Source organism: Colias eurytheme, chromosome 4, assembly GCF_061535395.1.
Source record: "Colias eurytheme isolate Ceu_HAF_F1 chromosome 4, ilColEury1 Martin Lab GWU primary, whole genome shotgun sequence".
Taxonomy (NCBI): domain Eukaryota; kingdom Metazoa; phylum Arthropoda; class Insecta; order Lepidoptera; family Pieridae; genus Colias; species Colias eurytheme.
Genome location: NC_142983.1, coordinates 7,745,173 through 7,768,621, shown reverse-complemented (window position 1 = coordinate 7,768,621; position 23,449 = coordinate 7,745,173). Strand labels below are relative to the sequence as shown.

General features: G+C 31.4%; 2 protein-coding genes across 2 annotated transcripts; both read left to right on the top strand.

Moving 5' to 3' along the window:
• The first annotated feature begins 8,444 nt into the window (after nucleotides 1-8,444).
• Sp7 (Serine protease 7) lies at nucleotides 8,445-18,924 on the top strand. The gene is made up of 7 exons (XM_090120691.1): nucleotides 8,445-8,600; nucleotides 10,419-10,627; nucleotides 11,034-11,202; nucleotides 11,823-11,937; nucleotides 14,752-14,939; nucleotides 17,320-17,412; nucleotides 18,580-18,924. Exons 1-7 carry the CDS (start codon nucleotides 8,549-8,551, stop codon nucleotides 18,891-18,893), a joined length of 1,140 nt encoding a protein of 379 aa, XP_089976817.1. The 5' UTR covers nucleotides 8,445-8,548; the 3' UTR covers nucleotides 18,894-18,924.
• A 1,663-nt stretch (nucleotides 18,925-20,587) lies between these two features.
• On the top strand, nucleotides 20,588-22,881 carry LOC149909089 (uncharacterized). The gene is made up of 4 exons (XM_090120275.1): nucleotides 20,588-20,665; nucleotides 20,888-21,052; nucleotides 22,003-22,155; nucleotides 22,711-22,881. Exons 1-4 carry the CDS (start codon nucleotides 20,588-20,590, stop codon nucleotides 22,879-22,881), a joined length of 567 nt encoding a protein of 188 aa, XP_089976401.1.
• Nucleotides 22,882-23,449: the final 568 nt, after the last annotated feature.

Here is a 23,449-nt window from a genome sequence, read left to right as displayed (position 1 = left end):
AATTTAATTAATATTACACCTATAAACAGTTATGAGTTGCCATTACAACTAACCTCAACGCAGTATTATTCAGAAATTATACTTGCGGCACAATGCTATGACATGTCTTTATAGCTAATATCGAATAGATGAAACATAAACTCGACATTAGAATAATCCAAAGATCATCTTTCTAACACTACCTTAGATTTTAACGATCTAAAGACCCTTTGACTGGGGGCTAAAATAAACTCCTATCGTATCGTTACGACCAATCCTCTTATAAAACTCAGTAAGGTATAAAATGTGTATTTTTCAAATGGATTTTTGAGTGCTCGCAAGTTTGATGGCCAAATCTAAATGTTCGAATTTACTGAGGTACGATGAAAGGTACCGTTTACACTCTTTTTACTTTTATAGCTGTGATAATAAAAAGGTACTATATATTTTAATTCCGCATTTTATAATCGTCTTTATACCTTCGAATGTATGTGCGTAAAATGAAGCGCCCTGTATTTTTGTTGGAGCAAATACGGCTCAAGAATTTTTTTCGCGACTTATTTAAATTTATTTTCATAACGAACATTAATATTCTATTTAATATAGCTTTTTAACATAACTTACCTATGACAGAAATCATCCTCACTCGATTTATTTCGTTCATAAGTATAAATTTATCTATATTGAAAAATATAACAGCAATTTATCGCAAGACTACAAATCCATTTCAATAATCGATACATCCATTACAGGTTTTACTTAAACTGCTATAAATAAAACTGAATCGCACATAATACATGCAGATACTGGGATCGATAACTTTCAATATCGTCGTGTATTTTAGGTTTACTATAAGGTTATCTGTCTGCCGAATCGCTCTCTGAAATGGCCTTATTAATTCCCCTTTATGTCTGTCGGGGCACACATGCTCGTATTTGCGATTTACGTTACAGTTTACAGGGTTTCTTTATAATACTATAAACTAAGAAGGTAGAGAAAGCTCGTGAGTCCTTTTAATTACCAAATTCGCAGCTGCTGTTGAGTAATTGTCTTTGTTTTAGAATTAAGATATGCCATTTCTCATTCTGATATAGCTGAACAAAGATGTGGATTGTATTCGGAATATTTGGAGGAAAATAACGACTTTTGTTTGATTTTATTCGTAGGTATTTTTAAAAGCTAAATATGCAGATGAACGCGTCACTTCATCATATTGTTTTGAAGTTTACATACGGCTCCGTTCGATCTTTCTGATTTCCAAACATAACTCAAAAACATAGTATAGATTGGAATCGTTGAAAATTAAATCTTGTTATATATCTAAATAACAAAGTTAAGAAACTTACAATGTATTAAAGCTTGAGAACTTCTATACTCTAAAAAAACAAACGACGTTTTATGATACGGAGTAAACATATTTTAATAAAAATAATACAAACAATAACAATGTATATCTTATCTTCCATCACTGAGAGACCAAGTTAGAAGGCAGCCGAGAGTGCAAAATTCGTTACAAATATAAGAGTCGAGCAAGATTTTTCAAAGCACCTTCAACGTTATTTCTTTTAAAGTAGATTATAATCAAAATAATGTATCCATAAAACATAGCTGTCTCTTGACGCTAGTCTGAAGCTAACGTACTTTCAGGTAATAGGTATTTGAAGCTTTCTATTTCAAGTTTTAGCGAAGTTGGAATAAATGATAAATAAAAATCTTTATAAACAACTGCGAGCCAAGTTGGAGCGTCGCAAACAGTCATCAAACTTCAATATCTTTCGAGATGTGCCTTTTGATGTCCCTCAATCGCGTGATATTAAATGAACTCTATGTATGGCGCTTTTTATCTTTATTTTGTGAACTCCCCTAAAGGATGGATTGAGACGTCAATAAGGTTGAATACTTTTAAATTATGAGTCGCCATCTCATTAGTGGTTGGAATCCTGTAGCTTTATTTATTGAAGCGAATCTCTTAACATTTAAAGGTTTATGGAATGAAAATTTTAATACGAGTTTAAATTGTTATTTGTATCGGTTTTATTTCGTCTGCTTACATAGAGACATTTAACATTCTAAATGTGAGTAATATGCGATACACTCTATAAAATGAACATAAACTTTAAATATGATTGATTGTGTACAAAATTGGAAATTGATTGAGAGCTTTTTGTAAATTTAACTGAATGTTCATAAGATGTAATTTTTGACTAAGTTTTTGACATTATGCAGGTATATTAGGTATTTATACCTGTTTGGTTATGCATTCAATACAAATTTAATATGTGAGTTCAGTTCCATTATTAAATATTATCAAAAATTCAATAAAATATTCTGCATGTATTACACTCACTAATTTGTGAATCTCAGGCATTCTCCTAAGGTATTGGATATTCTAATGGAAATAAAAAATGCACTGCCAATAGGTATAGCTTGTTTGTTTGTTTATGCATTTGATTCAACGCTCTATTCATAGTAACTACTGGTTCATATTGAAAACAAATATTTTTGTGTTGAATTGTCAATTTATTGAAACAGGCTCTATATGATACAGGACAATGAAAAATCTTGCAAAAGCGGGAATAATATTATTCCTTTTGGGAGCAGATAAACTTGCGACGGTCAGCAAATACATTATATTATGCAGCTCATGACAACACATTTACATATTATTATTATCCAATTCCAAATAAAGACTTGTTTTAATGATAAAAAAGACTATTTAGGATTAAATCAAGGTATAGATTTTTTTGTAATCAAAATACCTGTTTACAAAATAACGAAATGAATAAAAACTATCATTTGAAGATGCCATTTTTACAACTCTTTCGGTTGTGCGTTTATACACAATGAGCTTTAAATAGTAAAATACAAAATGTATAGTTACTCAGTTTATTTATAAGGCAGAATTTACATTTTAAAATATTTTATATAAAAATCTTATTATAATTATATAATAACTGAATATATTAGAAAAGTTGCTAAAAACCACAAACAAAAAGTTTCAGTACCTACATTTATTTATTTCGCCGTCTCGGCTAAGAGGCAGGACGCAATCGGCTCCGATCATTACCGGCCCATTTGCAGAAGCAAACTTAGTTAAACATTGACATTAAATAATGATTGCTATTTCCGTTCAGCCATCATTAAATAAGCCTCAGAGACAATTTATACGAAAATGTTTCGAAGCGAACATTTTACTTGAGCATTTCTATGAGGAAAACTTATTACCTACGAAGGAATTCGACTACGGGTTTATTTAATTTTAAGCTCTTGACCTTTTATAATATTCTTTATGTGATATTTACATAAATAATGATGTGAGATCATAAAATATTTGTATTTAAGTTTAGATATTCGTAAAGTATATGAGTTTCGTGTCATTTCGTTCATATTAGCTTTATTAAATCTTCATTATTTAATTTGTTATAAATACAATTTCTCATTAAGTACATACATATAACATATAGATACAACTCTATATTTCGTAAATTAATAATATGGAAATTACGAAAGCTTGAAAATATTATAACACTTTAAATAGATACCTGTGTGGGCATCTATATTCTAGAGATGAAGATACCTAAGCTAAATTTTTACTCCGCCATCAAATGCTATTTGACATCCGAGTACGTAGACGAACAACAATCAGTTGATTGAGAAAATGTTCACCAATCGTTTATTACTCGGGACAAACATCCACGTATCTCTACCTCCATTCACAACTCGAATTTAAAACAATAAAGGCCCCGAAATAACTTAATACAATTTACAATATAACATAATTAACAGTAGTGTACACATTCACATTCACTATTATAGGGAAGGAAAAGATCCCTTAGAAAATTACATATGAATTTTCCAAGAATATACATACTTGGCTTTCCAATACGGTTATCAATACCACATAATTGTTATGTAATGAAATTAAACATAATACCTACCCACATACGTATACACACTCATGATTAAGAAAGGTTTTATATGTATGAAGATGAATTTTTGGGGCCCGCGCATATCTGTTTCCAATCCTGCCCAGCACTTCTGCCTGTGATTTATTGTTACTGTTCGATTCAACGACTTTGCTCGTTTGTATCAATACACGGGCTCTCTGAAAAAACCTTTTAACGAAAACGTATTCAAAGTCGTTAAATCAATGTGTTGGGCGGTCACTAATTACAGTTGGGCTTCGTGAATTATGTCGGAATGTAGCGTTTATTTATTCCCTAAAGGACCTAAGTTTCCGTGGGCTTATTTGTATGGACGCTTTATTAATGTTCAGATTGAATTTAACGTAAATATTTTAACATAGTGTTGTGTATAGAATTACAATTTATATATTTTATATGAAATTTTATTATTAGGGAAGAAACGGCATTTGTGTCATACTATTTCTATACTACTTTTAATCAATTATTCCGCAACGCCGTACAAAAATCATGGAGACAAGGGGAGAAAATCTCTACCTGAGCCTTCGAATTCTCATCTGCACTCGGGTGGACAGCTTACAAGTGACGTCATAGTGCTGAATTTTATTATTTTATGCTCTTATATCGTTCTAGATAGGTAGGTCACCTGGTGGGTCAAATGACCCATAATTTTTTCAACACGGGCCTGTAGTCTAATACGCTATTTATTTATTGTGTTAATCCAGACAGAGCCGGAGCAAGCGTATAAAATGAAAAGCATACAATTATAATATTTACGGTGGTTTGTATGAAGAATTTATAAAATAAACATTTACAAGGATATTATAATAATATGAAGATCTCTCGGTATAATTTGTGTCATACATTCGATACATCTTTCAATACATTTATATACTTAAACCCTTATAACATATTATATATTGGTTCACAATCTTTTCACTTAAACGTGGATACATTAAGAGGTCATATATCATAGATTGTGGAGCCAGTGCAAATAGCAGACGCGTCACCGGCCATCCGCCATAAATATCGATTATATCTTGACACAACGTTATTGACGCTCTACTAGAAAATACACCGATATTTCAATATTAATGTGTCAAAAATCTTTTTCTAGGATTTCGTTAAAAATATTCGCTTTTAAATTCAAAACTTTTGTTTTGATCTATCCGGTAGTGCTAGATTTTTCAACACATTAGAGTATGGGAGTGAATATTGTTTGCATTTTTTGCTGGAATATTCGGTTTTAAAACGTATAGGTACTGACACTACTTATTTTGTTGTATAATTGATATCAGATGTTCCAAGTTCTAATATGTAGAGCGGTCCTTCTCGGATTTTACAAATAATTGGATTTTAAAAATATCTTTGATGTTTTATCCAATATTTCATTTTTGATTCCCAAATGGTTAGTCTTCCCTCATAACAGATTGATAAAGGCCTCCTTTAAGGCTTTCCGTTCCAATCTAACTTCTTGCTATGCGCGGCCATTGAATTTATTTTTATTTTATCGGAATAAACTATCATCATCAAAAATTTCTTGCTGCTGTCTTACGTTAATCTTAATTTATTTCAAAATGACCTCAGGTACAATACATTAAAAAATAACCGATATAGTGCTCTTATTTTTAAACTTTGGATAATTTTTAAATATTTTATTTTAAATAAAAATATTTTACTCCAGGTTCGTGCAAGCACATATATAATTTGTTCTAGTGAATTTTATATAGTTTTATATTATTCATAGCATGTTTTTGAACTTTTACTTGTGCTCGGTCTGTCTGTCCGAGCGTACGAATCTGTACGTGATTCACTTACGAGACAACGATTTGCTTTGCTGGGAATACTCACATTTAATATTTAGTGTAACCTTACAATTTTCAATAATTTTGCCCAAAGAATTAACTTTGGAGTGGTTTATTTACTTTATATTAAGAAATTCATAATGTTTCTTTAAAAAGAGATTTGATTTGCTTTATTATTATTTTAAATTTTCATAGTTTGCTCCGTTGTTAATAAATATTATGTATTATTTTCGCGTCTTGCATAGATACATAACTGACAAATACAGTGAATATAACACAGATTATTATGTATTTATTTGAAAATAAAGTATGTTCTAACTTTAATTTTACAAATCGAAATATAACTGTTGTTTCAGCACTGCAACCTTATGCAAATTCAACCTACGAAAATAATTCCATTTCTCTCTTTAATATTATACATGAAAATATCTTTTTTCAGCACAATCATTTATTAATTACATATCCAGTATTATTGGTACTATTTGGAGCTAAGGCGCGAACGTAATCAAATGACGAGTGGAATTGGGGACTGAAACACAATTAGTAGACGGGACATGAAAGTTAATGATGTTAATCCTTAAGCGAATTGAGGAAATTGCGCTCCAGTTTCTAAACGATTCGCCTGATTGGAGCAAGGTCGATTAGCGATTAAGCTACGTGACGATACCCCGTAGAAGCCACTTCAAGCGTCATGTCTTCGCGCTTCATAGCGCTACATATTATCTTAGCAAGGTATTGCATATTCGACGCACCGGGGGATTAGCATACTATCTTAAAGCAGTATTCATTCTAGAATGAAAAGTGACAGAGCTATATAGTTCGTCTAGTGCCGTCACTTTCCCACACTGGAAAGAGTACTGCTTTAACACTATAGTTAGTCCCCAGTGCAGTGGCCAAATATAAGTATTAATATTTTATACTATGCCAGTAGGGAGGAAGGAAAGTAATGCAGTTCGTGGAATTGTAAGCTTGTGTGCTTGCATATTTCTTTGGGAAGTTCTGTAGTGTAGGTTCTGAACTGTGGGATTTTTCCTGTGCATCAGATGTACAAAAATAATACAAATTGATAGTTGTATTTTCTAGGCAGAAAATTATATTAGTGGTCTGCATATTTATCATTTGAAAATAGTAAAATAATGAACGATTATGATATACATATAAAATAATGATAATGAAGGTATCTATAGTGAAAATTTGGGTTTAGCATTTGTCATGCTGGACACGATTTGTTTTTCATCGGTTATTTTTTTACTTATAGTAGACTTTGTTCCGACTACTTGAGAGACCTGTCGCAAAGGTCAGCCTAATTATATCAACTATGTATCTGTATATAGATAGATCTAGAATTCTATACTTTGGTTTGACTTATTAAGAAGATAAGAAAAGCATAGATTCTCTTCAAAAATATAATAATAACAGTTTCCCTACATGAAATATAATAATATGAAATCTCATTATGTCGGTGATTTAATGCCTAATTTTATATATATATTACACGGCCATGGGAATTGATAAACAGGGATAATCTAGGAAAATAATACAAATATATCGCCTCTTATACAATTTCCTTGTATTAATAAGCATGTTTATAATTAAATTGTTTGTGTGTATGATTTATGTACATGATTTATGTTCGTGTACGATTCTTCCTGTCAATTAGATGAAAGCTTATTAAATTATAGAGTGAATTGGACAAATAATTTTCCTCATTAATGGTAATTCATTCAAATGATAGAGAAAATTAAAGTCAATTATATTTAGAAGAGATACTTATCCAAATTTCCATATAAAATTATCCTGTGAAGATAATTCGTTACAACAAAGATATATAATTTGGTTCTATTTACATATTTTGGTGAAGATTCGATCCATGTATCAAGGTCACATACAGGTAAACTAACTCATGTTTTTATTGATTGGAAAATTATTATTTGTATTATTACTGAGTCATTATTTCCTTCAAAATGACCTCTATTATTTAATTGCTTATCACGAGATTCTATATAAATTACTAACAAAGCGCGAAAACCGAGTAAGTGATAATTATTGGTTGAAGAATAAATGTCATGTTTCATGTTATTTACAGTTCGTTTTAAGATTATTCCTAGTAATTCAATCGACTCTACAATTTCCGTAATATATACTCATAGACGTTGGACATCTTCAAGCGTCAATATAAATTTTATTATTATTAATATTTACGAGCCAATTATACAGATTCATATATAAATGCACGTTAGATGAAGGAAAATGTACGAATTATCTACAGCCACAACAGAAACTGGTAAATCCACCTGTGACGCATTCGATCATCGTTCGGACGTAAGGTCAGCATAAAATATATCGGACTATTTTCTGCAAAAAAATCTACATAAAAACTATACGAATATGACCTTCTTTGGGCCCTTTTTATAATATTTAAGTTATTCGCGACGATATATTATTATTTAAGGCTTCCTAGGCATCCTACAATTAGCATGTAGATTATAGGTATTTAAAAATATCAAAAACCTGTTAAGCAATATGTAACTATAATCGGCAGTTAAACATACACATATTTACTTCCACATCTCCACTTTCAACGTTATAAATAAAAATTAGCACATTATACAGATTACAATTGAATTAAAATCATCTCATTCAAGTAAAGTAAACATGATTTTTTCTGCGAACCGTACAAACACGAGCTTATATCTACATATATATTAACTGTTGATGACCTCTAAGATCCAGTACAACAACGCAGACGAACAAGTGTCTTGTCAGTGTGTTTTCTATTTATTTTGTTTATAGTGATGATCTGTGTTTAGTGAATATTGTATATAATTGTTTGATATAAAAATGAAGTGTTTAATTGTTATTTTTGGACTGACACTCTTGGGGAAAGATGCATGTATGTATTATTTAGTTAATTATAAAATAATAATAGGGCTAGTCTGAATACGTTCTAATTGTTTTGAATAATCATACCTTTACGGAAACTTGAAAGTACGATAAAAAAAGTTGAAATAATAGTGTTGTCATTCATATTATGTTGTGTATGTTATTTATATTTATAAGATATTGATTAAAGTTTGTTTTGCTTACGCATTAATATATTTGATTTTAATTTTAATCAAACAAGAAGTTTTGTTCATAAAGAAGTAATTGTGAAGGTCATTTGATAACATTGCATTGATTTTGTTGTATGTACAAGGAAGTTGTCGAGAATTAATAGACCAAAGATCATGTTTATGAGACGCTATCATCAATAATTTTATTATTAACATGTAATAATAGTAAGCTATAGAGAACGATTTTTGTTCAGGCGAAGGTTTTGCTCATTATTCGGTTAAAATAACTTATGTACACATTTATTTGAGAAAGTTAGTGTATGTGTCTTTATAACCCATAAAAATGGTAAAGAATTGGTTAACTTTTATAATCTATACAACAACATATAAAATAAACACACAGAGCGATAATAGTAAACACTAAACAAGTACAGGGCAAATTACCACTAAATACATTATCATAGTAAGTTTTAGCCATTGAAATGTACAAATTAAAAACCTAAATAAGCCCTTTTCCATATTTTTATATTTGAAGTTTCTTTGAATATATGTATCGTATACACATAATATGTACACAATAATAATATTTATAACAAGATGAGGAAAAAGAGAATCAACAAAATCGTTTAAAGTTAATTTACTGCGTGTGACGAAACAATAGGTGTGAATTACATGTAATGCTATAATTATAATAAGTATTATGGAATAAATAACTATTGTGACGAGTAAATGTGTTATTCTACCAATATTTTGATTACGATTGTAAGAGACAGTGTCCTCCCTCATACATGATAAATATTATAATGTACTAGAGTTCCGCCTCGGCTTTGCTCGTGGTTACATGTTTATGTTTTCCCTCCATAAGAACCATCCTGGTACTTCTAGAAATCTTATAAAAAAAGAATTAACGAAATCGGTTCAGCCATTCTTGAGTCTTGCGCTTAACAACATATTTGGCGATTAATTTTTATTATGTAAGATAGATTATTTCCTTCCAATTTTATAGTTATTTCTTTTAATTTTAACACAAATTCACGTATTTTCATTTACTCATACATCTTAATTTAGAAATGATTATATTGTGGTTCGTTACAAATTGAGTCGTCTGCATACACGCCAAAGTTAAATATTAAAAATATGCCAGGCATTGTATTGCAAGAATATATCTTTGAAATACCTTAAATTGTATAAGTTCTATACTGGGATGTAATTTATGTTTAAACATCGTTTTTTTGCATAAGTAAATAAATAATTATGTATCATATTAAAAAAGGTATTGTTAGTATTAATATTTTGCGAATCATTAATTACGATCTCAAATGTATATATTACTAGCTGTGCTCCGCGGTTTCACCCGCACTGCTCCGCTCCTGTTGGTCTTAGGGTGATGATATATTATAGCTAGCTATAACCTTCCTCGAGAAATGGGCTACCTAACGGCTAACACTGAAAGAATTTTTCAAATCGGACCAGTAGTTTAGCGCATTCAAACAAACAAACAGCAACTTCAGCTTTATAATATTAGTATAGATTGTGTTGAATTCGGGTATTCAGGGGTTTAGGTGTCGGCTACAAAATACTTAAAAAAATTGTACATTAAACAGTGTAACTGCATACAGTTGAAAGTACAATTTTCTACAATATTTAATTTTTTTCAGTATCACAATCCTGTAGAACACCACTAGGCTCCCAAAGTAATTGTATATCGCTATACGATTGTCCACAACTGCTATCTGCGTTTCAACAGCGGCCTCTTCTAAATAATGTTGTAATTTTCTTGAAGCAGTCACAATGTGGCTTCGATGGATATACTCCGAAGGTTTGCTGTGGACCTTTACCACCACAGACAAATCCATCTCAAACAACGGTTAGTGTTTATGTTTATTATCTTTTTTTTGTAATGCTCTTCACAATGAAGTCTTTAACGTTTAAATTCTGTTTTGTATGAAATTTGGTTTGCCTATCAAGTTCATGGAATCCTACTGCTTTGGTAGCTACAGTTGTGAACGCGCATGCACGCGCGCAAACGGCCTGGAATCCTACTTCTTGCATGAACCTCATACACAAAAAGGGGAAATGACTTGATAGGATAGCCTAAGAAAAATTACCAACTAGGCAGTTTTAACCACCGAGATATAGTTATAGGAAAAAGGTTTAAAATCTTAAAAAATACCGCAATAGTTAAACAGTGCTATCACGAAGAGCGCTTGGTAACTTATCTATTCTCAATTCTTGTTAGCCTAGTGGCTTATCATCCGTGATTTTATTTGCAGTCAAGACCTCGACCAGCGCAGGTGCCCGACGGCACGGTAGATGATTCTGTGCAGGAGGACTCGTACCCAGCACCTCGTGGTGCCTGTGGTATTGATAATGGTGACAGGATCTTTGGAGGCCAAATCACTGATTTGGACGAGTTCCCTTGGATGTCTTTGTTGGGATACCGTGAGTAGTTTTATTATCTCGACTAGTTTTAAAAGATTATGAGGGAGATAAGAAGTTCTAGTTCTATAAGAATTATAAAAGAAGAAATAGAGAAATGTTCAATGTTTATTATTTCATGGATAAATAATTAACTACTCAACTATTTTTTGAAAAATTTCATATATTAATTTATTAAATGATTAATATAATTTCTGAGTAAGGCTAGGTTTTTTGTGCTTATCTAAAGTCTTATCATAAGCGGAGACACCAGTAAATATATATTAAAAACACAGGAAAATTTCAACACGAAGAACTGGCTGGATAAGTGCATAATTTATTACTGATAAACAAGATCATCAGCAGCGATTTATTTTTATAAGACCAATTGTATTATACAAAGTACGAAAATCGCAAATATTATAATTTTTGATATGCTGTATCTATTGAAAATGGTTTGACAGGCTAATATTCATTTTCCAAGAAACTGATGCATGAAATATGGATCTATCGTCCTGAAAAATAGCGGCTATTTTTGTACCTCATACCTGATCGTTACCTGATATTATATTTCTTGGAAATACAGAATATTTATATCAGTTTTACTAGAATTTTATATGAAATTCTTTTACGGTCTATTTCAGGCACAAAATCTGGTAAACTGACGTACCAGTGTGGAGGTGTTTTGATCAATCATCGATACGTATTGACTGCTGCTCATTGTGTCACAGGAGAAATTGAGATTGCTGTAGGAAAATTGTGAGTACCCAGTATCAGTCTCCTCTGAAAATCATTGCAGTAATATATTTTTGACAGTGGTTACTGCTTTGCTAACGGGCAAATTGTTTTTTTTTGTTTCTTCGTTTTAGATTGTAACGATACGTATTTGTTTTTTCATGGTTTCTATTTGTTATTTAAAAATAGTTTATTAATACCTTAATCTAATGTATTAGAATTTTCATTTGGATTTACGGGATAAAACACATGGTTATGCAAACTTGCAACTGCGGTCTAATTCATCTACCACAACGGAATATATTTTTAACATGCGAATAATCTGTAAACTAAAATATTACACAGGTACAGGAATACGACCTCCTGTGTTATAATATTTTAATATACTTATCAAAATTTTATTAGGTGCGCGGCAACCTTAGAATATAGGTACTGTACGTTAAACATAAAGGGTTACAGAATGTATTCATGTACTAGTTGCCCATTCTGGCTTGATTTGAATCGGATTCCGGATTATAATTTGCCATGTAATTTTTCTACAACGCACAATGACTATGCTATACAGGGTGTAATCGTTAAGTGTGCACAGGCGATTTTTCCGTAAGTATTACAGATAACAAAAAACTTTAAACTGATATCGAAAGTACTTAACCTAATGCGTAAAATGGCCGTAATAAATTTTTAAAAATAAATCGAGAATTATCAAAAAAATTATCTTTAAACCCTCCCATACATTAAGTATGAAATATGAATATCCCTTATACATTTAATATGAAAGATTTTAGCTTTCTTTTTCTTTTTTGGTTTTCTGCTTTAATTACTTCGCAAATGAAGTGGCATTTTCCACGCTTTTTCTGGACATTTTCACGCATTTTCCGGATATTTTCCGGGGATTTTCCGAGCATTTTCCGGGCATTTTCCAGGCATTTTCCACGCTTTTCCCGGACATCTCCACGCATTTTCCGGATATTTTCCAGACATTTCCCTGGCATTTTCCGGTTATTTTCCAGACATTTTCCGGGAATTTCCCAGGCATTTTCCGAGCATTTCCCGGGGATTTTCCGGATGTTTCCCAGACATTTTCCGGACATTTCCCTGGCATTCTCCGGGGATTTTCCACGCATTTCCCAGACATTTTCCGGATATTTTCCGGGCATTTTCCGAGCATTTTCCGGGCATTTTACAGGCATTTTCTACGCTTTTTCCGGACATTTCCACGCATTTTCCGGATATTTTCCAGACATTTTCCAGACATTTCCCTGGCATTTTCCGGGGATTTTCCACGCATTTCCCAGACATTTTCCGGATATTTTCCGGGCATTTTCCGAGCATTTTCCGGGCATTTTCCAGGCATTTTCTACGCTTTTTCCGGACATTTCCACGCATTTTCCGGATATTTTCCAGACATTTTCCAGACATTTCCCTGGCATTTTCCGGGAATTTCCCAGGCATTTTCCGGGGATTTTCCGAGCATTTCCCGGGGATTTTCCGGATGTTTTCCAGACATTTTCTGGACATTTCCCTGGCATTTTTCGGGGATTTTCCAGACATTTACAGGCTATGTCAGGGAAATGTCCGGAAAATGCCTGGAAAATTCCCGGAAAATATTCGGAAAATGCGTGAAAATGTCCGGAAAAACGTGGAAAATGTCACTTCAAATTTGCGAAGTAATTAAAGCAGAAAACCAAAAAAAGAAAAAGAAAGCTAAAATCTTTCATATTAAATGTATGTATAAGGGATATTCATATTTCATACTTAATGTATGGGAGGGTTTAAAGATAATTTTTTTGATATTTCTCGATTTATTTTTAAAAATTTATTACCGCCATTTTACTCATTAGGTTAAGTACTTTCGATATCAGTTTAAAGTTTTTTGTTATCTGTAATACTTACGGAAAAATCGCCTGTGCACACTTAACGATTACACCCTGTATATGACTATATATTTTATAAAGAGCTATATTTATACTATATTCCTTGTTATTGTTGTGCGAGAGGATAAACAATGTAATAATTATGTCATTGTAATTTCTCATGCATAAGTATATCTCTACGATAAAAATAACATAGTTAATTATATGTATAAACGCTTATTGTAAAACCAACATTGGATCATACTTATTTAAAAACTGGAGGAAAATTGTAAATATGAAAACACGTTTTAACGAATAATATTAATATTCCGGTTATTTTCAATTAAATTATGGTAGAATGGGAATTCCCTATACGAAGTAAAAATCAATTCATAACACGGCATTATTTCGGATTGATTACTTTAAGTTTATAGTGTAGCAGCTTTTATTACAATCCGAATAACCAAATCCAACTTTATATAATCCTTATTACAAATTTATAAAAAAAACGATAAAAAAGCTTTAGGCTGTAACTAATATTTTTTTGGAAATAAACCTGTTTGAAAATAAATCGTGACGATACCAAAGGCATTATCTATCATGCTGACTTAAAAATAGAAATTTTTAAGTCACCATGATAGATAATGCTGATTTAAATGTAGGAACGAATCAGAATATTATAGTGTTACCTTTTGGCTTTATTTGTTGTAGGTACTAATCTATACTAATATTATAAAGCTGAAGAGTTTGTTTGTTTGAACGCTCAGGAACTACTGGTCCGTTTTGAAAAATTATTTCGGTGTTAGATAGCCCATTTATCGAGGAAGGCTATAGGCCACATATCATCACTCTAAGACTAACAGGAGTGGAGCAATGCGGGTGAAACCGCGGGGCACAGCTAGTAAATGATATAATGATTATATTATAGAACGCTTGCTTTAAATAAAAACAGTCATTTTCTTAATTCTCATATACTATTTTTCAGAGCAACAGTTCGTTTAGGTGAATACAACACACAGACAGACGTGGATTGTCTTGGTAACGATTGTGCTGATCCTCCCCAGGAGTTACTAGTCCAGGCTGCGTATCCCAACCCTGGATTCTCGGATAAGAAAACCAATAGAGAAGATGATATAGCGCTTGTGAGAATGGCTACTAGAGCTAGATACACTGGTAAATCTTACTATAAATAAATCTCGTGTCACAATGTTTGTCCTCAATGGACTCCTAAACCACTTAACCGATTATAATAAAATTTGCACACCATGTGCAGTTCGATCCAACTTGAGAGATAGGATAGTTTAAAGCACAAAGCGGGCGAAGCCGTGGACGGAAAGCTAGTATTATATATTTTAAAATAATATGTTGTAGAAAAACATTTATTGTAATAAGATCATTCATTGGTTTCAATATTTTCGTTAAATGCGTTGATTATCGAAGGAGATTGAATTTTAGAATTGATTAATTTGTGTTGATGTCAACATTATACATATCTTATATATAAAAATGAATCGCAAAATGTGTTGGTAAGCGCATAACTCGAGAACGGCTGAACCGATTTCGATAATTCTTTTTTTATTATATTCCTTGAAGTACGAGGATGGTTTTTATGTAGAGAAAACGTAAACATGTACCACGGGCGAAGCCGGGGCGGACCGCTAGTAATATTATATAAGTATTTTTAATTCATTGGAATCAGCCTTGAAAAAGAAAAATAAGTACATTTTTCTTTGCTTTGCTTTAATATTTTTAATTATGTTACTTGTTAATTGATTATAAAAATATCCAAAAATAACTTCGATAATACGAGTCTTTAAAATTCTTTTTTAAATAGAAACATGAGAGCAATACATTACCAATAAAGTGATCATTAGAGCGAGGATAATACCCATTAATTAGGTTTTATAAAATAGCGCAGAGTGCATAAAGTCATTACTAGTACAACACCTGGTTATGCAGACTCATTTACTTCCCATTCTACCCTCACTGAGCTTAATAGATATTTATGTGATAAATATTATTCATAAATGTGTACTTATAATATAAACCCTGAAAAAGTGTGTAACTACTGAATTTGCTCTTATATAATATTATGTTCCTTTAGTACGTGAATAATAAAATATATAAAGATATTCTTTCTTTCATATATAACTAGCGGTCCGCTCCGGCTTCGCCCGTGGTACATATTTACGTTTTCCTTACATAGTACCATCCTCGTACTTTAAAGAATATTGTAAACTAGCATACCGCCCGCGGCTTCGCCCGCTTTGTCTAAAACCTAATAAATTATATACTCAAACCTTCCTCTTGAATCACTCTATCTATAAAAAAAAACCGCTTCAAAATCCGTTGCGTAGTTTTAAAGATTTAAGCAAACAAAGGGACATAGGGAAATAGGGACAGAGAAAGCGACTTGGTATTATACTATGTAGTGATAAAAAGAATTAACGAAATCGGTTTTGCCTTTCTCAAGTTTTGCGCTTAGCAACACATGGCGATTTAATTTTGTTGAAGGGGTTTGACAATAATTATATTTTTTTAAATACTTGTCTCTATGTATTTTTTTTTCATTTCTGATATACGTAACTTAATAAAAGAAGATTATATATATAATAAAAGAAGATACGCTTTTCAGAATAGGATATAAGAATATAATATAATGATTTGGGTCATTAGCAACCGTACGAACTTATGCTATCACATGCCATCTGTCGCTCTATTAAAAACAATATAATCGATGTACAAAGGTAGCCATTAAGCATTTATAGTTAATTACCTACACGTTTTTACCTTAAGATGCAAAATAAAATGTAGTAGTCATGACTCATGTGATGTCCTGACCGTGGTCTTTTTAGTGCTTATATTTGATTTGAATAATATTTTTGTGCATATTATGTACTAGTGGTCCGCCCCGGCTTCGCCCGTGGTACATATTTCGCAATAAAAGGTAGCCTATGTCCTTTCTCGGGTATCAAAATATCTCCAAACCAAATTTCATGCAAATTGGTTCAGTAGTTTAGGCGTGATTGAGTAACAGACAGACAGACAGAGTTACTTTCGCATTTATAATAATATTAGTATGGATTAGTATGGATGGATTATTAAAGCCCTTTTAACACGCTTTTATTACCTGTATGTTTGTATGTAACTGACATATAATTATGTACTGACTCTAACCTACTCCTTTAATTTCGACTTTGGCCCATATTAAACGGACAGATTTAATTAAAGCTTTTTACACTTGTCAAGAATCAGTCACAATACAATAATTTTAGTGCAAATATTTACATTCAATAAATATTATTTAACTTGCACAACAAATTATATTAAAAATCCTTTAAAAAGTATTCAATTTCTTTTTGTACATATATAAAATACTAGCGGTCCGCCCTGGCTTCGCCCGTGGTACATATGAAAAATAGATGTTGGCCGATTCTCAGACTTACCCGATATGCACAGAAAATTTCATGAGAATCGGTCCACCCGTTTCGGATGAGTATGCAGACTAACATTGTGACACGAGAATTTTATATATAAGATTTATTGTTTCCAGGATTCGTACAACCAATCTGCTTGCCGGATAGCAGCCAACGCCTGGCTTCTGGAAGTTCAGTCTACGTAGCTGGATGGGGAAAAACCTTGAACGGTATGTTATTGATTACTTTACAAGCTTCTAGGAAATATCGTTAACTAATGTGCAATTTGATAGGACTCTTGTTGGGTTTCGATTATATCAATTTGGAATTTCCTGTCGTATCGGTGTTATCGATTGGTCTTATTATGTTTGTATGGTCGTTTGATCTGCTTCTATGTTTATGAGATTCATAGTGTATTAATGAAGGTGATTTTGTTGAAGATTCTGTGTGATAAAATGAAGGCATATTTAATACCAAGGCAGATGTGATAGTAATTAGTATAGAAATAAATGCACATAGATTGGGAAATTACTTACTAGAAAAAATATTATTATAACGTAGCTTCCTCATTATTACGAAATGGAAGAGTAAATAATACTTACATAATTATAATTTGTTTACGTACGCAATCCTACGCAATCATTCGTAATCTTGTTACCATAGCAACATAGATTACGGCCGTTTCTATATCTCTTTTGATTGGGTGCTTTAGATGTCTATAGTCTATACCATCTCGGAATTTTCAAATGTATATTATGTATATATGGTATATATTATGTACTTCCAAAACTCTTATATGAACGTTTTTTGAAGAATCACCAGTATGACCTTCATAGTAGGCTTTCATATTTGTATGAAAAAATAGTCAAACAACGTGATTGATTTTCCTTGTGTGAGGATTGTGTAGTTTCTGTTTTATTATAAATAGCTTGGTAAGAGCGGTTAACTTGGTATTTCCCAGCAATTACTTATTATGATTATTTGTTAATACGAGTAAACGATCGTTGATCGCGGGTTTGTGATTTTACCGTTTTTAAGGATAAAAGGATGTATGTACCTTATGCCATTTGTGAATAGTTTATGTTAAAATTATAATTTACCAACCTTAGAAAAACCGACATTCTCAATTATTAGTGGCGTATATTTTTCTTATATTCATTAATAACTTGTAAATGGGATGTTCTTGCGTACAACGCTAATTATTTTTAAACAATTCAAGTTTCGTTTATATATTATTACATACATTTTAATTTATCTATGAAATCACCGTGTAAATCCAAGTATATAGATGTAAAACATTATTAATAATTTCTTTTTCTTTTTTTTTTATAAACAAACACATCAATCTTACATTTACATCGATATTCCACACGTAAATCTCTTATTTTCCCTTACAGGTAAAAGCAGTCAAGTAAAACTAAAACTCGGTGTACCAATCTACGACAAGCAAGACTGCGTCTCCAAATACAACACTTTAAACGCGCGTCTAACAGACAAGCAAATATGCGCGGGCGGTGTATTCGCTGAGGACGCTTGCAAGGGGGACTCTGGGGGACCTTTGATGCAGAGAACACCATCTGGTGTATGGGAATCTGTAGCTGTGGTGTCCTTTGGATATGGCTGTGGAAGGGACGGCTGGCCTGGAGTCTACACCTCTGTTCCTAGTTATATGGACTGGATTCAGAATACTATGCGCAATACTAATTCGTAGTGAAGTGTCGTAAATAAATTCTTTTTAATGATGTTGTGTTTTATTTTTATGTTGAGAGGTCTTGGTGCGTATTGGATTGCAATGTTAATATTTTATCAAAAGTCAAAACCCATTGCCATAATACTATGACTATAATATAATATTTTATACTTCTTTCTTCTTAATTAATAAAAAAGTCACAAATTCATCCTTTCAAACACTCCCAAGTTATATTTTTTTTAAGTTATATTCTCAATGCTTAATTCTTAAGAATGCCTTTAATTTTATATTCCCAAATTATAATCTAAATCGATTAATCAACGTATACAAAATTCTAAAGGATACCTATAATATTTCGTATCTATATAATTTTACTTAAAGGTTGAATCTTTAATTCATATCAGATGAGATAAACACAAACACAAGCTTCATATAAATTCACTACGCTCAATTGACGTTATGGGACTTCCTAAAAGTGGAGTGTCGTCCCTTCTACAAAGATATTCAATTAATCGTTACGTATCATTTGCATAGGTGTCACTCGCAATCAAATTAAATGGAACGCTGACAATTCTATGCGCATAATTAAATCATTTACCCTTTCAAAGTTATGGGCGCCTGGTAATCTAAAATTTTATTTGGTTTACCCTTTGTGAATAGCGTGTTGATTTTGTAGCAAACGTCCATATCATAATTATCATACATAGAAAATTAAAACGTACGTGCTTGTATGTATATTATATTATTTAAATAATATAGGTCATGTTCATCATAATTGTTAATAACACAGGCCCCGGAACCACACATACAATAGAAAATCTATTGTGTCTGGGACCGATCGGGCCGCTTGGGGCTCAATGGGTTAAAAGTGTCGATAAAATTGGATATTTTTACATAGAGCTTTAGAAGTGATCTTGACAGATAGAGCTCCCTCTGCTGACTGCTTATATACGATTTTAAAGAAACGTCTACCTGTGACTGTGAACTTAAATAATCACAACTTGCAAAAACAGATAGTAAATCAAAATATTGAATACATTCATTTCGCAGAGATAACAAATATCGCGAGGGGAAACTCCAATCGGAATCTAAAAATTACGGCAGTTTAAAAGTAGGCGGTATTTACATAAAACTACTATATCGGAAATGATATACGTTGAGTTCACCCCATTTGTTTGTTTTACGCGAAAAATATCGCATCGTGCAGATAAGTTTGTTGTATTGAATAATACGGGCTTTTACATAATGTGTTATTATGGGTTACAATTTTTTACCGGGAAAAGCGGTAATACTAAAATTTCTTTACAACGATGAACAGTTTTTCAAAATCAGTCACGTAGTTGTTAAGTTTTTTTACAAAAATACAAACGCATAAAATTGCGCCTCATTTTGATTCATAAGAGAGATTCTTTAGTCATTTTACTATTTTGTATTTAAATTTACGTTTGTTATCTCGAAAAATACGGCGTACTGAAAATTATATAGTAAAATGTACGGATTTTAACAGTGAACGGAGTAAGAGTCCTTGAAAATGGTTTTACATCGTGTACAATGATGGCATGATTATAATAACTCTTGTTAGTTCATACACGCGAACTTTTCTGCTTTTTACATTTAATGTAGTTATTATTTTGAACAATTGCGATTATAATCAAGTGATATATAAATGTTATTGCGATGAGACATGGGATTTTATTTGATGAAGGATACGCATCATGTCATGTAAATTAATTGTTTATTTTTTGTATTTTATCTGTTTTATTGCAAATAGTGCCATCGCGGAAGATGAGGAAGTAAGTTTATTTTCTTTTTTTGATAATCATAAAAGGAACCGTAATAATATAATTTTTATAACAGCGGATATCTTCTATAATTATGTGTAAGCTGTTCATAAGATGACATTGTTGCAGTATTAACGATATAAAAAATATTTCGGTCAATTAATTATAAATTGAATTCTTACATGAGAACATCTCCAAAAAATAACAACAAAAATTTATTCCCTTTTTAAACAGGAAGATTGTGCAATAGTGTTCAGCGACACGATGGAAGATTGTGATGGCTTCGACAACGAATATATGGAAATCCCCTCGATGGCTCTAAAGTACGATGCCACTAATGGAACAATCAGCATGACTGGCATCCTGAAACTGTTGAAGACTATTGGTGATGAGTACCAAGTAAGTACGCATTAATATATTATTGGCATTGAACATTTTCAGCTCGAATATTTTTTTTACAATGGAGATTTTACGGCCTTTTTGTATCACTTTTTTTAATTAAATATTGATTACAGAATGTAAAGTTCATTAAGCTTACAGAACTTATAGGATAAAGATAAAATCACCCTCGAAGGAGGGACAGCATGTACCTATTACTTTCATAAAAATATGAAGTCCTACAACAGAGATAATATACACAATAGCAGAATACAATTAAATAAATAATTAAAATTGTATCAATAATGAATTTCAGCCTATTTATAATAAATGTCTGCCTTCTCGCTGATTCATGAAACTAATAATATTTATCAAACCAACGAGAAATTTACTTATTTAATACTTTACCCTTGACATTTTCTAGAGTTAGAATCTGCACAAAAGTTATTTTTGGTCGATCTTAAAAGGTCTAGGGTAAACGTTATTTGAAGCATAAACATAATATGATTACAAATCACACGAAACGAAATAAAATATGGAAAGATGTTACCTAAAACTTATCATAAGCCGACGGGCGACGATTATTTAATATTCAAAACATAATTTGCTAAAAAACTGAAATTATAAAGAAATTTTCTTACCAATGGTTTAAACACTACCTATTTAAAATTTCAAGTCTGCCATTGATACGAATTAATATTAATGTAAATAGACATAATAATAAATACACAGGAAAAGTATTTTCAATTCATATAACTTAAATATCTTTATAAATCTTTGATTTATAGTAACAGGATTTTAAATTGAATTTATTCATAAAGATAATATTAAGATTATTATTATTAGATATTAAGATTAAGTTTTTAATTTAATATTTCAATCTATCTTAATATTATCTTTATGAATAAATTCAATTTAAAATCCTGTTACTATAAATCAAGAATTTTGAAATCGGATGTTTATAATTTCAGTTAGAAATCCGCCTATCAAAAGTAGCCGGGTCCTCATGTAGTGATGTGATGTGGTTAGGTGCAAATAATATCTGTGGAGCTTTGAAGGAAAAAGATGCGCCTTGGTATCCCGTCGCTCAGCAACTTAATATCAAGGAATGTCCTATTGCTGCGGTATGTATAGAATTAATAGAATGAAAATACTTTATATTATTCGTATATTAGCAGAATAATAATTATACCTTTACCGACTACCCACTTGTCGGATCAACCTTGGTTATACCCGAACAGCATCAAAATAAATAATATACACTTGATTGATAAAAATTGACACTTGGCAATTGGCATATTTTTAAAGGATTTCCATTATCGATACCTTCCGATACCTTCCCAAGTATAAATATATATATATTCTGGAAAGTATAATTTTCAAAATTGGTGACGTAGTTTTCGAGATTAAACATAAAAAATTACATAGCTTTTCAGTTTATTCTTTAAAAATTAAAACTATTCAAACAAATGTATCTATTTTGTACCACATCAATAAAAACGAGCGTGCCAAGCACACTTGTCAGAAGTGAAACTTCTTTGGCAATATTCTAAGATACCAAATTTGTCGCCTTACTTCAGAACGTGATGGTATTGCCATGACGCGACTTTGAATTTTTACTCTCAACGCGCCTAAAGAAGTTTCACTTCAAAAACTTAAATAACGTATTTCTTTTGCAGGAGGAGTTTCTCCTGGATAATTTATTAATGGATGGTAGTTCGGCTTCTGATTTTTGCGCGCCAGAAATGTTTGGTGACTACTGCATTCAGTTATCCGTGTTAAATGCAAGGAACGATCCTGTAATTTGTTTCGTCGCATATGTAGCTATAGAAGACCCAGATGATAAATAAATAACTATAAGAATAAATAAATGTTCATTGACAAAGAAGTGGTTTTATTATTACCTATTTGCATTAACCAATTAATTATATTTTGGGTTCACGATATATCATAACTCATAAGGAAAAAGTAAATATCAAAATAAAAAGTGTTTTAATGTGCAAGTAAAGGTGGAAGTTTATCTAAAGTTATCACGAAATTGTTTATAAATTGATTATAGTTGCATTCAAATTAATAACAATAAAGTTATTTTTATATGATTAAAATTATATTTAAACTTTCGTTTATCTGTAATAATTCTTTTGTTAAAACAAAATGAATATTTAAATATATAAAAGAGGATAAAAAATTGTGATTTTGTTTTTAATTCTGATACCTCTTTGTGTCAAATTAATTTAAATTTCTTTTTTGCATACGCGTTTCAACAGACCGCCTCTACAGAGAGCTCTCGTCGAATCATAACAAATTTAATAGTAAATATTAATCAGTAGTGCCATATTAAAGCGTAGGTACTATACGTTTGCCTTCTAATTAACAAAAGCGAATAAATATTGTTCGTAAAACTCTCGTATAAATTCA

What these genes read in the sequence shown, in the direction of transcription:
- Sp7 (XM_090120691.1), top strand. Translation starts at nt 8,549, where the DNA reads ATGAAGTGTTTAATTGTTATTTTTGGACTGACACTCTTGGGGAAAGAT. An exon ending in ACTCTTGGGGAAAGATGCAT is followed by an intron (nt 8,601 to 10,418) that starts GTATGTATTATT and finishes AATTTTTTTCAG; the next exon opens with TATCACAATCCTGTAGAACA. An exon ending in ATGGGGAAAAACCTTGAACG is followed by an intron (nt 17,413 to 18,579) that starts GTATGTTATTGA and finishes TTTCCCTTACAG; the next exon opens with GTAAAAGCAGTCAAGTAAAA.
- LOC149909089 (XM_090120275.1), top strand. Translation starts at nt 20,588, where the DNA reads ATGTCATGTAAATTAATTGTTTATTTTTTGTATTTTATCTGTTTTATT. An exon ending in CCATCGCGGAAGATGAGGAA is followed by an intron (nt 20,666 to 20,887) that starts GTAAGTTTATTT and finishes CTTTTTAAACAG; the next exon opens with GAAGATTGTGCAATAGTGTT. An exon ending in AGGAATGTCCTATTGCTGCG is followed by an intron (nt 22,156 to 22,710) that starts GTATGTATAGAA and finishes TTTCTTTTGCAG; the next exon opens with GAGGAGTTTCTCCTGGATAA.